Raw genomic sequence first — 13426 nt, forward strand, 5'->3', positions numbered from 1 at the left:
TGATTCATTTTTAAAACCGTTTTCACAATGAGCAACATGTCGATAGAAAATTGGTTGTAAATTTGGGTATTAGCTTCATTTTATTTAAATTATATAAAGAATCATATATGAGATAGACTAGATAAATGTATTGTATAAGAGATAGATAGATATAGATAATGAATATACTAGTTATACTAATATTCATTCTTTAGGTTATTACAATTTAGTCAAATACCATTGATTATACAAAGACAGATTATAGGATTATGTTTGGATTATAACTCGTTTAGTACATTATCATTGGTATCAAAGACATGGTTTGAATCTGTCAGTGATAGAGTATCAAATAGTGTTACTATTAGAAGGTTTACTCCATTACATGGTTACTCGTTAAAAGACTACTATGATCATACAACCAACCCTTTTTGTGTTTTAAAAGGTATTACTTGTTTGGATACTTATCATCGTTCAAGACAACCAAGACCATCTATTTTAAATATTCTTGGTGATGAATCTATTAATGGTCAACAACAACAACAACAACAAAATAATTCAAGTTATCATTGTATAAATGGTTTTGATTTGTTAAAATTGGATCAAAATAATAATCATACAGATAATATTGATCAATATAAACAATGGATAATTAGATTTTATCAATCTATTAGATCATTACATATAGAGATTGATAAGGTACAATATTTGGAACATATGAAATACTTTCAAGAATTGGTACAATTGACCAATATGTATAATATACCAATCAACCTACACTCGCTTTCAATATCTGGTATGTCATTGTCAGACCACTCTATTGTGACAACTTACAATCAACTATTTGAACCAATCACGAGAAATTTGGTAGATTTAGATGTCGAGATTTACGATCAAACCTATCTATCTCAACTCGTTTTATTTCTCCAACGTACACCTACCATTACCAATCTCAACCTTCGAATCAACAAACCACTAGAGTCTGATCACTTTGGAGAGTTGTTTTCCAATCTACCAGAGGGTATTGTTCACTTTAATTTCTATGGTACTCATCCCAACGCAGTATTCCCTTTCAATCTATTGTCTCGGTACCGATCATTGTCGGATCTAGGTGTCACCATTACCAATGAAAAGAACAAGAGAGCTCTTTTGGAATCCACCATTGTACGAAACCATGACAAGAATCGTGGTTGTATCATTACCGACCTATTCAATACTAGTCTGGAATATGACGATGGGTTGGTTCGACAACTTTTAGAAACGGCAAATCATGTCACGTCATTTGAAATATCGTTTCCAGTGTCTGTTCCACCCAAGATTCTATTCCATTCCAATATCACGAGTATATGTCTTGGCTTTTATCACGAGTTTAGTCAGGATCTATTGGAAGGCTTGTCTTGTCAATGTCCCAATCTCAATAGCCTTACGATAATCTTTTACTCGTCCTTTTTTATCAATATCATCCCAACCGTCACGCACGTTGTCCAAAATAGTCATCGCCTCAGGACACTCATTGTCTATGGTATAGAGTCGCAACCAAGTGTCATTTCTATCGCCCACGAACTCGCTCAACCATTGTTTGACGCAATTGCAAGCCACCACTACCTCTACGAAATCTATTTCATGATACCCTACTTTTTTGATATCAAAAACTCTCAAGGCAAACTATCTCAACCTTGTAATAATTTTGAAATGACTTTTAATGATATCCTTGAAGAATGGAGTATTATTAGAAATAATAAATATTAAAAATAAAAAAGAAAAAGAAAAAGAAATAGAACTAGATGGTGTTTGGATTAGAGATAAAAAAAAAACAATATATGTTTTGTATTCGTCAACAAACAAACAACCAAACAAACAACAATTGTAATCCTTTATAAATTCAAAAATATTATTTCATTTATTTATTTAATTTCAATTTATTACACGACTTTCAACGAGAACTTTCTAAATTTGATTTCAAGTTTACTGGTCAAACAACAATCTTTGCATACAAAAGGAAATTTCGATTTTTTTGAAAAACAGTGTTTAAACTGAGCATTAATTTTAGTTTAAAAACAAAACACACAAAACAAATCAATATCTTTTTTTTTTATTACTATTATCAACATCACACACACAGAAACATAGATATATATATATATAAATATAAATAATGAAATTTAAATTATTAACATTATTTATAGTTGTATTATTACTAGCATCAAATTGTTGTGGTTCTCATCATGGTAAGAAGAAGAAGAAGAAGAAGAAGAAGAAGAAGAAGAAGAAGAAGAAGAAGAAGTTTTAATCAAATCAAAAAGTTGATAACTAAACTATACGATATTTATTATTCTTATTTTAAGGAAAAGGATCAAAGAGAAAAGCAGAACCAGGAGAATTTGATTTCTATTTATTTGTGACACAATGGATTTATTCATATTGTACACAAGGACAAAAATGTTTACCTTCAAAAATTCGTTCAGCATTTACTATTCATGGGTTATGGCCCAATAATAACAATGGAACTTATCCATCATTTTGTAAAGGTGCATCGTATTCATCGAGTGCTATTCAAGATATACTCGTTGAATTGGATCAGGATTGGCCATCACTCTTTGCACTAAATAATAATGATTTTTGGGATCATGAATGGACCAAACATGGCACTTGCTCTGTTGTCGGTCCCATCACTGACCAATACGACTACTTTGCTGCTTCCATCAAGACTCTATACAATCATAATATCACTTTGGCTCTTGAAGAGTCCAATATCTATCCAAGCGATACCCAACCAGTCAACATTCAATCGTTTAGCGATGCCATTCAACATTCTTTCAATGCCAAACCACTCGTCCAATGCTACAAGGAAAATATCTCACAGGTCGCCCTTTGTATGGACAAGGATTTGAATTTAATTGATTGCCCTCCTGCAAAGGGTTTCACTTGTCAATCTTCTTCTGCTTATTGGCCAAGTACTCTTCATAAATAAATTTAAATATATAAATAAATTAAACCAACCAACTACACTTTATTTTAAAAATTCAAGCAGTACTAGAAATTGGATTGGGAAAAAGAGGTAAAAAAAAAAAAGGACAAACCTAGTTTGTGAGGTGTGGTTTTGATCAAAACCATTCAAACCTTGATAGCAAATAGAGGGGGCCTGTAATATTGTGTATGGTGTATATAATATCTACTGCTAATAATGACAATGATGATAAACAAGATAACTAGATAACTGACAAGATACAATAAACTAGACTGAACAAGACTCTACACGATAGATATACAATTATAACTAGCTACACGAATTGGGGAAACAAGAATGATCCACCAAGCTCGTCGCGACTTCTATTTATTTGTGTTTTTCATATTTTATGTATTTTCGGAATGCAGGGTGAACCTTGTTCTCTGACACTCTCGCAGTGACACCAAAGGCATGCAGCGTACCACGCCTTCCTTCATTCCTTCTTATATTATTATCTACTTTAAAGTCCTTCCCCGAAGCTGGAGTATTGGCTAGCGAGGGAGAGTGAGCCTTGGCCGTGATGGATGGGGCAGGAGAAGGTGGTTTAGCAGTGGCGGAAGGAGAGACTGGTTTTTGGAGAATTCTCCGGAGCAGGATGGATGGTGGCAATGGTTTGGAAAGAACGGGGTTGGGTGTGGCGTCTGGAGCCTCGGTGATGACTGGAGATTGTGTAGTATTGAATACAGAGGGAACAAGGTTAACCGTGACGTTGGAGTCGGAAGAGTCGACGTGACCATTCGGTGTAGAGTAAAGGTTTAAAGTGGTGTCGTTTGAAAGTATGTCGGTTGTAGAGTCGTCGGTTGGACTCTTCTTGTTGGTGCTGTTGTGCATCGCATGCTCAGGGTTTAGCTGTTCAAACTCGTCGAGTATGTGTGTCGGTATTTGATCTCTAGTAGACCAGCGGTTGTTGTAGTTGTCGAGACCGGTCCACTTTACGAGATATTGTGGTTTGTTGTAATGCAACCTGAAATCGACAATGGCCTCTATGAGATGTTCCTCGATGAGACCAGAGGTAGGGATGGATACTTGATACGTGGTGTCGCTGAAACGGGATGAGTGGTGGAACGGTTTCAACAAAGAGGAATGGAAAACAGGGTGGATGGCCATAGTATCGGGCAACTCGAGCTTGTACGCTGACTTCTCATCGTTGTGGTTGGTTATGACACTGATAATCTTGAATGGACCTATCCACTTGTTGTACCATTTCCAACTGTGTCGACGCGAGTCGGCGGCAAGAGTGATATTCTTTCTGTTTAGTAGAACCATATCACCGACGTTGAGAGACTCTTGAACTTTACCACGGTCATGGTATTCCTTTTGGCTGGATTGGGCTTCGGCGAGACATTGAGTGGCATGTCTCCAAGACATGATACGGTTATCGATAAAGTCGTTGACGGCTGGTGTGTCAGAGTCGATGTCACTAGAAGAAAGTAAGCGAAGGGGGTTAATAAGCTCAAAACCATGAATGAGGTGGGCAGGGGAATGGTTGGAAGAGGAGTGGATGGTGGTATTGTATGTAAAAGCAAGAGTAGGTAACAATTCTACCCAATTGTCCATCTTGTAGTTGACGTGTGATCTCATCATTTCATTCGTCACCCGATTCATCCTCTCTGACTGCCCGTCAGTTTGAGGGTGAAAGGAGGACGAGAATGATAGTTTGGAACCAAGTAGTTTAAATAGAGCTTCCCAAAAGTTGGAAGTAAATTTAGCATCCCTGTCAGATACTATATTCAAAGGCAGACCATAGCGAAGATAGAATTGGTCGTAGAATAATACGGCGGTATCTTCTGCCGTTGCGTTGACGAAAGTAGGGATGTAGACTACGAATTTAGAGAACTTGTCAACAATTGTCAGTAATGCATTATGGCCGGTGCCTCTTGCTGGTGGGAGATCTACCATGAAGTCAAGTGTGACAGTGTGGAAAGGGCGATGTGGGATTGGCAGAGGGTGAAGTTTGCCCAACGCACCACTCGTCGGCGACTTGTTGCGCTGGCAAGACTGACAGGCAATCACGTACTCCTTGCAGTCCTCGTAGATACCACGCCAGTAAACCGACTGAGAGAGGTGCCAATAAGTCTTGTCGACGCCGAGGTGACCAGTATTGTGAGCCGCTTGAATGATATCTTTTCTCAGATCCGGGTCGTTTGGAATGCACAACCTGCGATGATCGTTACCTGTGAAATAAACTAATTTGTTTGTAGAAACATGAAAATGGAGACGGCTTTTGCCATTAATAATATCTGAATAAAATAAGTCTGATTTGTATCCTTTCTTGATACGATCGTTAAAGTGTGGATCAACTATCGGTGATGATATCGCCTCTTTGTAGTCGGGGCGACGCGAGAGAGCATCCGCCACAACATTGAGCTTACCAGGCTTATGCTTGAATGTATATCTAAACTCACCTATGAACCGGGCCCAACGACCAACCTTGTCATCGGTACCAACAGCGTCTTCAATTCGACTGATAGCAGTGTGATCAGAGAAAAGGATAAAGTCCTTGCCCACAAGGTAATGGCGCCACTTTTTGAATGAGTGGTATACCGCCAAAGCCTCCTTGTCACGCGTGGACATACCTCTCTCTGCTTTAGTCATTTTGCGCGATTCAAACGCTACAGGTCTACCATCTTGTTCGAGGACAGCACCGATCCCAAAGTCAGACGCATCAGTGGTGACGGTGAACGGGCCGTCCATATCTGGAATGAAGAGGGACGTGCACTCACAAAGCAACGACTTGATCTTGCCAAACGCGGCTGACAGCGAGTCGCTCCATGATAACGTCTTTTTCGTGGTGGCATCGTACAACGGGGCCGCGTGGTCGGCAAAGTGGTCGATAAAATTACGGTAGTAATTACACAACCCGAGGAAGCTTTGTAGTTCTGTGACGGTAGACGGTGTCGGCCAGTCCTTGACCGCGGCAAGTTTATCTGCAAGGGGACGGATGTACCCAGGAGTGATAAGGTGACCGAGGAACTCTACCTCCTTCACTAGAAACGATGACTTTGCTTTGTTGGCGAACAATTTGTTAGAACGTAGTCGGTCGAGAACTTGCTTGATGTGTTCGTAGTGGTCGTTTTCATTCTCTGAGAAGATAAGAATATCGTCGATATAAATAATTACAAAAGTGTCGAGAATGTCAGCGAATGCCGCGTTGATGGCACGAACAAAGGCGGACGGAGCATTACGTAGCCCGAAAGGAATGACAGTGTACTCGTAGTGACCAGACGGAGTACTAAATGCTGTTTTGTGGGTATGCTCATCCTTAATACGAATCTGATTGAAGCCGTCCTTTAGGTCGATCTTTGAAAAGATCTTGGCCTTTGCGATCTTCTCGATCAGTTGGTCGATTCTTGGTAACGGGAAACGGTCGGCCACCGTCTGCTTGTTTAGCGCGCGGAAATCCACGCACATACGGAGAGTGCCGTCCTTCTTTCGAACAAAGAGGACAGCCGAGTTGTACGGGCTCTTGCTCGGGGCGATCCGACCAGATGCGAGACCCTTCTCGACAGTGGTGAACATGACGTTATTCTCTTCCGATGAGAGGTGATTATTGCGGCGATAGACTGGCTTGGCACCATCCACCTCGACGATCTCCATGTCGTGCAAGCGGTGGTCAGCGAGGTAGTTTGGTAAAGCGTCTACCAAAACGTCTTGGTAGTCGGCGAGGAGTTTGGCGAACCGAGGGTTTGCCGACGAGACGCTGGCGACGTGGGCCAGGCCAGAGTTGGAAGAAGGGGAGGGATACAGTTTGACGATAAAGAATTCATCGACATCGTCGTCCACAAAGAGGCGTTGAATGGCCGAGACCGACAATTCGGGAATGACGGATTGGACGACGACATGAATGGGGGGTGGAACGGGTGGTGCGAGTGGCGACGAGGGGATGATAGGCGAGGTAACAGGTGGTGTGACAGACAAGACAATAGGCGGAATAACAGTTGAAACAATGGGTGGTGAAACAGGAGAAACAATAGATGGTGCAATAGGTGAAGCGGGTGGAGAGATAGAAGGAGTAACATGTATAGATGGTGCAACAGGTGAAACGGGTGGAGGGATATAAGGAGTAACATGTGCAGAGGGTGAAGTGGTGGTGTGAACAATAGGGTGGTCAAGTAAGGTAACCGATATAGGGCGAGATCCAGCCTGGGCGCAAGTGACAGGTGGCACCGGTACAGCGAGGGTGGCGACCGTGGCCGGGTCCTTGAAAGACAAAGTGCCAGCCGTCCAATCGATAGATGGATTGGTGGCCAGCAACCACGGCATGCCCAGTATAATCTTGTGTGGTGATTCCAAGATCAGAAAGGGCATGTTGACGCTACGTCCCATTACGCTAATGTCCAACGAGATGGAACCGTTGACATGGGTGTGGGAGCCATCAGCTAGCATGATGGGAATGAGTGACTTGGAATATGGAATGTTGTAGAGGCCTAAAATAGATGGGGAAATGACATTGACAGCTGCTCCGCTGTCAATGAGAGAGGGTGAATCAAATAATGAAAAGGATGTATCGACGTACATACATTTTATTGATCGAGAGATCGTCCCAACAAAGGGAGCAGGGGACGACACTAGTTTAAATTCGATGGGTTCTTTTTCTTTGACTTACGAGGGCAATCGATTGCAGTGTGCTTGTCAGACGAGCGGCAGAAGAAGCACAGTCGATGTGTCTTACAATAATCGTGGATGGCTGGAGTCATGGGGCCAGACAACGAGATGGCCGAGATGTCCATGGGAACGACCGTGGAAGGTGGGGCGACATTCTGACCGTAGTGGTGTTGGTCAGAGGCGATGCGGCAACAAACGGAGATGGTGTCGTCAAAGGTTTTTGGGCGGAACTCACCACCGAGCAAATTGAAAATAGACCTGACACCAGTCGAGAGACCATGGAGGTACCGGTCGATACGGTCGTCCTCCGACATGGATGGGCAGTTCGAAACTAGTTCTACAAACGTGCTAGTGTACTCTTGTATGCTGAGTTTATCTTGAGATAATTTCCATAGCTTGGCACGCGCCACATCGGCGGCGTTGACTGGGGAGAATCTGTTCTTGAGAGCCGACTTGAACGCATCCCAAGAATTTATGGATGCCTCGACTGAGATGAACCAAGACGAGGCAGGGCCTGTCAAGAAAGATCTGGCGAACGGGATCCTCTCGTCGTTCGGCGTTTTGTAATAGTTGAACTGGTTTTCGACGGCAGCGATCCATTGGCGCATGGAAGAGGCATCACCGTTGAACGGAGGAGGAGCACCTAATTTGAGACGCTTACCAGGAACAGGCGCTGGTGCTATAACCGGTGAAGGTGCTGAGGCTTGGGCAACGAGACGGTTAATAACAGCGTGTAGCTCATCGAACTTAGCTTGTTGTGTTGCACTCATGACCGACTGTAGTGCAACAAACTCCTTTTGGAGTGACTCTTTCTGTTCTGCTGAGAAACCTGACATGACAATGACAACAATAAACAACTATATATAAAAAGGAAACGATGATGTGATGAATGAACGAGCAATTGACCGATAGACAAAAGCTACCAATGTAATATTGTGTATGGTGTATATAATATCTACTGCTAATAATGACAATGATGATAAACAAGATAACTAGATAACTGACAAGATACAATAAACTAGACTGAACAAGACTCTACACGATAGATATACAATTATAACTAGCTACACGAATTGGGGAAACAAGAATGATCCACCAAGCTCGTCGCGACTTCTATTTATTTGTGTTTTTCATATTTTATGTATTTTCGGAATGCAGGGTGAACCTTGTTCTCTGACACTCTCGCAGTGACACCAAAGGCATGCAGCGTACCACGCCTTCCTTCATTCCTTCTTATAGGGCCCAAAAAAAAAAATCCTAACAAAGGATGATAAGGCCAAAAAAGTATCTCCCTTGCCGGGAATCGAACCCGGGGTGTCAGTGTGAAAGACTAAAGTGTTACCGACTACACCACAAAGGAATTGACTTGTTGTGTTTTTTGGTCACCTTTGGCCCGATTTATCGGGCATGTTATGAAAAATGGAAAGCGACATCGGCAACCGCCGACCAATCACACTGCTGAACGTGGATTACAAGATTTACTCTAAAGTTATCAACAACCGGCTACTGGCAGTCCTTCCAAAGGTCATCAGCCCCTACCAAACGGGCTTTGTCCCAGGACGTCTGATCCACGACAATCTGATCGTCATGAAGCAAGCACTCGAGACAAACAAGGACAACAAAGAGGCCATCACCACTCTCTACGACTTTTCCAAGGCATTTGATTCTGTCTCCCACCCTGCCATCCAACGAACCTTGACCAAGATGGGTGCTCCACCACTGATAGTCAACGCTGTTATGTCCATGCTAGCAGACTCTTCAGTCCGTGTACGAGTAGGAGACTGGCAGTCTGAACCATTCCACACCGTCAGAGGCACAAAGCAAGGTGATCCAATATCACCGACGCTATTTGCCCTCATCGCCGAGCCACTGGCGAGAAGCATCATCAATGACGGCCGCATACAAGGTTTGCCAATCGATACCACAACTGCAAAGCCACCAGTCTCTCTCTCTATGCTCCCACCGCCAGCTTTTGGAACCAAACAGAGAAAGCCACCGCCTCTTGTCCACCTCAACTGGGTAAAGCTACTCCAGTTTGCCGACGACACGTCTACATTTGCCAAAAACATCCGAGAATTTAAACTAATGGACGAATGGATTCAGCTATTCTGTAAAGCTACATCATCCAAAGTCAACACTGACAAATGTGTGATCATGTCACCTGGCAGTCCAACCAATTTACCGTACCCACTGATGGACAAGGAAAGCAAAGAACGTTACCTCGGCTACTACTTTAACCAGTTTGGTTTGGTACCACACCTTCCAGAGCGTATTGACAAGGTAATCAACGATTTGATTAGATGGAAACCTAAACACAACAACAACTATAGAGGTAAATTAGCTTTGCTCAAAACATATGGTCTGTCACAATTAAATTATTTCACGTACCTTGAATCACCTAGTCACGAGGCAATCACCAGATTGGAAAAGGTTATTGATTGGTTCATGTTCAGCAACGACCGTCAGTACGACCCAACCAAGCCAACCAAAAGAACCATGTCCAAGAAACGCTCCATACGATCGATCGACCAAGGTGGTCTCAACCTCTGGGACCTCAACGCTAGATTCCGTGCCCAAAAGGCATGGATGTTCGAAAGGTTCCTCCACGAGGTAAAGAACGACCGAGTTGCAAAGGTTTCCTTTGCCCAATCATGGATGGACCAACTCAACCAAGACAAACCAAACGATTTTGTCCGCCTCTGCCGCAGCGAGTGGGAAAAGCTTACCCAACCCTACGACGTCAGCAGAGAGGCTGTACCCAAGCCAGCAATGGAACCAGACAAAAGAGGAAGAGTACCTCTCAAACAAGTGTACCTCCAAAGGCTAACCATAGCCAACGAAAAGTGGAATGTGTACGACCCGACCCCAGGCCAAAAGATCTTAGCAACCGACGACAGAGTGTATCCAATGAATGCACTAGCTGCTCTCTCTACCATCGTACTACCAAAGGGTCGAGATCTGGTTTGGAAGTATGTAACCAAATGTCTCCCGCTCGTCAGGGGTGACCCAGTCGCTTCAATCTGTGTATCGTGTGGCAAAGATGAATCTTCCAAGCATTTGTTCTTTCAATGCAAGGAGACCACACTACCAGTAAAGTTACTGAAAGAGGTTACTGCTGCCAACAACATTACACCACCAGTTTGGGACATCACCCTCCTCAACCTCAAACAAACTCCAATGACTATAAACTTGGTCGCTGCAACACTAGAACGAATATGGTTCCGACGTAATGATCTACGTCACCAAAGAGATGAACCTTTCACTGAACAATACCTGCGAGCTAGATTGATAAGTGATATGCGACATATTATAAAAGTAAACTGGGACAAGACGTTAGAATTGTGTAATCGATGGCACTTGGCTCTAATGAACCAAACCGATGAATCAGTAATACATACGATTACAGAACGAATACAAACTATCATCCTTCGATTCTCCTCCAACTACAACCATCCTACTGTCTACAAGATCGCACTACCTAGTCATTTGGAGAGGTACAAGACTCTGCGTACACTACATCTATAATCGATCACCTCAACCTCATTCTTCACATCCTCCTCAACACCTTCATCTTCTTCTATTCTCTCTTCATCTATCAATAATAATATTAATAATATAATAATTTACTAAATAATAATAACATAGAATAATTATATAACACAATATTACAGCCTATAGTGCTGAGAAAAAAAAAAAAAAAAAAAAAAAAAAAAAAAGCGATATCTTTAACCAATTTATCTTTAGAACAAGCAACAATCCAAAACAATCCAACATGCTTGACACTATACAATAAGATACATGATCAACGTCCATATAACATGTATCATAGACATGGACAACCCCCAGAACAAATTAACTTTAATTCTTCTCGAGATAATCTTTTTTTCTTGCTGGTCAATTAAAATGTATAATTAATAAAACTTTGTAACTTCTGAGTACTACTCTTCCCGATAGGAGAGAACAGGAAAAGAATTACTTTAAAAAAAAAGGCATGTTATGATGATAGGAGAGAACAGGAAAAGAATTACTTTAAAAAAAAAAGCATGTTATGATGAGACAGACCATATGTTTTGAGCAAAGCTAATTTACCTCTATAGTTGTTGTTGTGTTTAGGTTTCCATCTAATCGAATCCGGTAAATTAGCTTTGCTCAAAACATATGGTCTGTCTCATCCTAACATGCCCTATAAATAGGGCCAAAGGTGACCAAAAAACACATCACCACCAACTATTAACCAACAAGCGATACATCAACAAATAATCTAGTAATAATGCAATAATAATATAACAATATAATAATATAATTTAAAAAAAAAAAAAAAATAATAACAATACAAGAATAATATAATAATAATATAATAATAATATAAGAAACAATAACACCCAACAACGGGGCTACAAGCCCCTATATTAACAGAAACTCTAACTATTTTAATTAAAATTAAAACAAATAAACCATAATTACTCTATTGTCCGACGACTAGAGTCCAGATTTATTAAAAAAAAAAAAAAAATTATAGGCCATTGGGCTCGGGGGAAAGAATGTTACATAGAAAAGAAATGCTTTCTCCCTTTATAAAAGCATCGATGTTAAAAAAAACAGATACAACCAATCATCATGTTTGTAAATACATACAACCATTTATATCCATCACTGCCTAAAATGTTTCTACAAAACTCTTAGCAAACTGTTATCTCTTGAGTAAACAGTTATTTAATAATACAAAAAAAGTAAAGAGTTGAAAATTTCATTTTTTTTATTTTTTTTATTCATCGAGACAATATGGATATGATAGAACATGGCAAGAGAAATGGGCCAAATCCTATCTGAAAAATCATATCCCTTCATTTCTTCATTGTTCTTTGGTTGTCCATTGATCAGTTGAATCCATTATTTATGGTGTGATAGTTGCAGAATGTTGAATGGTTAACCAAGCAACAATATCTAGATGATTGTTTTTACATGCCAAAGACATTAATTCTGCTGTATCATCTGTTGAAAAGAATTGTAAAGCAGCGAAATCATATCGACCAAAAAGTGTACCAACTGTATATTGTAATAAGTCCAATGCACCAAATCGACATATAGCACCTAGTACAATCATCATCTCATCTCTTTGAGACAAAGCATTTGGATTTCTATTCAATAGATAAAAGAATAAATGATTTTGTTCTATTTCTATTGTCTTTGCAATTGATGGTGCCCAGGCATTATTATTATCTCTAAATCTCTAGTTTCAATAGCCTCTACCAATAGTAATGAACGATTAGAGTCTGTCATTGGTAAATGACCAAACCTATCGATTTCAATGTCAAGTGTCTTTAATGCAACTTGACGTATATCTGGTTTCAAACGAATAGGAGAAACCTTTACCTCTTTGACCAAAAATTTGACCTTTTCAATCTTTGGTGGCTAATATATTAGAGAGAGCAAACGACCAAGCACCATCAAAAAGAGAATCTTGACTCCAACAACGATATTTTAAATTGATAGAATCTCTGTTTAGATACTTTTTACCAAGTTTGAACCTATAGAAAAAAAAAAGAAAAAAAGAAAAAAAGAAAAATTATTATTTGTCTTTTTGTCTTTTTAAACTTTGTATACAAGATAGATGTATGTATGAAAATAAGAACTTCCTAAATTCTTTAAACCAAATTCTGTTGGAAAGAAGGGATCAATTTCTTTTAAAGATTGAACATGTTGTACGCATTGAAATACTTGTCTCATCAAAAGATGATTTTTAAATATTTTTCTAAATAAACCTATATCCATTTCTAAAAATTTTTAATATAAATGATTTGATTGAATGAATAAATCCTTTTCTTGTGATGATTGGTA

General features: G+C 40.3%; 5 protein-coding genes and 1 non-coding gene across 6 annotated transcripts; 3 read left to right on the plus strand and 3 right to left on the minus strand.

The window, feature by feature from the left end:
• Nucleotides 1-36: 36 nt before the first annotated feature.
• Nucleotides 37-1725, plus strand: DFA_07442 (uncharacterized protein; the record flags this gene model as incomplete). Its single annotated transcript, XM_004367245.1, has 2 exons — nucleotides 37-56; nucleotides 195-1725. 2 exons carry the CDS (start codon nucleotides 37-39, stop codon nucleotides 1723-1725), a joined length of 1551 nt encoding a protein of 516 aa, XP_004367302.1.
• Nucleotides 1726-2131: 406 nt separating this feature from the next.
• On the plus strand, nucleotides 2132-2947 carry ddiA (ribonuclease T2; the record flags this gene model as incomplete). The annotated part of the gene is made up of 2 exons (XM_004367246.1): nucleotides 2132-2204; nucleotides 2322-2947. 2 exons carry the CDS (start codon nucleotides 2132-2134, stop codon nucleotides 2945-2947), a joined length of 699 nt encoding a protein of 232 aa, XP_004367303.1.
• A 52-nt stretch (nucleotides 2948-2999) lies between these two features.
• Nucleotides 3000-9657, minus strand: DFA_07444 (uncharacterized protein; the record flags this gene model as incomplete). Its single annotated transcript, XM_004367247.1, has 7 exons — nucleotides 3000-3009; nucleotides 3097-3185; nucleotides 3443-4875; nucleotides 5158-5436; nucleotides 5560-7183; nucleotides 7930-8445; nucleotides 9283-9657. The coding sequence occupies 7 exons, from the start codon at nucleotides 9655-9657 to the stop codon at nucleotides 3000-3002; spliced, it is 4326 nt and encodes a 1441-aa protein (XP_004367304.1).
• On the minus strand, nucleotides 8877-8948 carry DFA_07445. Its single transcript has one exon. It is a non-coding gene; the product is annotated as a tRNA-Glu (tRNA).
• An 85-nt stretch (nucleotides 9658-9742) lies between the features above and the next one.
• On the plus strand, nucleotides 9743-12249 carry DFA_07446 (uncharacterized protein; the record flags this gene model as incomplete). Its single annotated transcript, XM_004367248.1, has 2 exons — nucleotides 9743-10920; nucleotides 12108-12249. The coding sequence occupies 2 exons, from the start codon at nucleotides 9743-9745 to the stop codon at nucleotides 12247-12249; spliced, it is 1320 nt and encodes a 439-aa protein (XP_004367305.1).
• A 233-nt stretch (nucleotides 12250-12482) lies between these two features.
• Nucleotides 12483-13360, minus strand: DFA_07447 (uncharacterized protein; the record flags this gene model as incomplete). The annotated part of the gene is made up of 3 exons (XM_004367249.1): nucleotides 12483-12810; nucleotides 12885-13000; nucleotides 13193-13360. The coding sequence occupies 3 exons, from the start codon at nucleotides 13358-13360 to the stop codon at nucleotides 12483-12485; spliced, it is 612 nt and encodes a 203-aa protein (XP_004367306.1).
• Nucleotides 13361-13426: the final 66 nt, after the last annotated feature.

This window comes from Cavenderia fasciculata (assembly GCF_000203815.1).
Source record: "Cavenderia fasciculata unplaced genomic scaffold Scf_ET2XIPL01CNAVH-3, whole genome shotgun sequence".
Classification (NCBI taxonomy): Eukaryota; Evosea; class Eumycetozoa; order Acytosteliales; family Cavenderiaceae; genus Cavenderia; species Cavenderia fasciculata.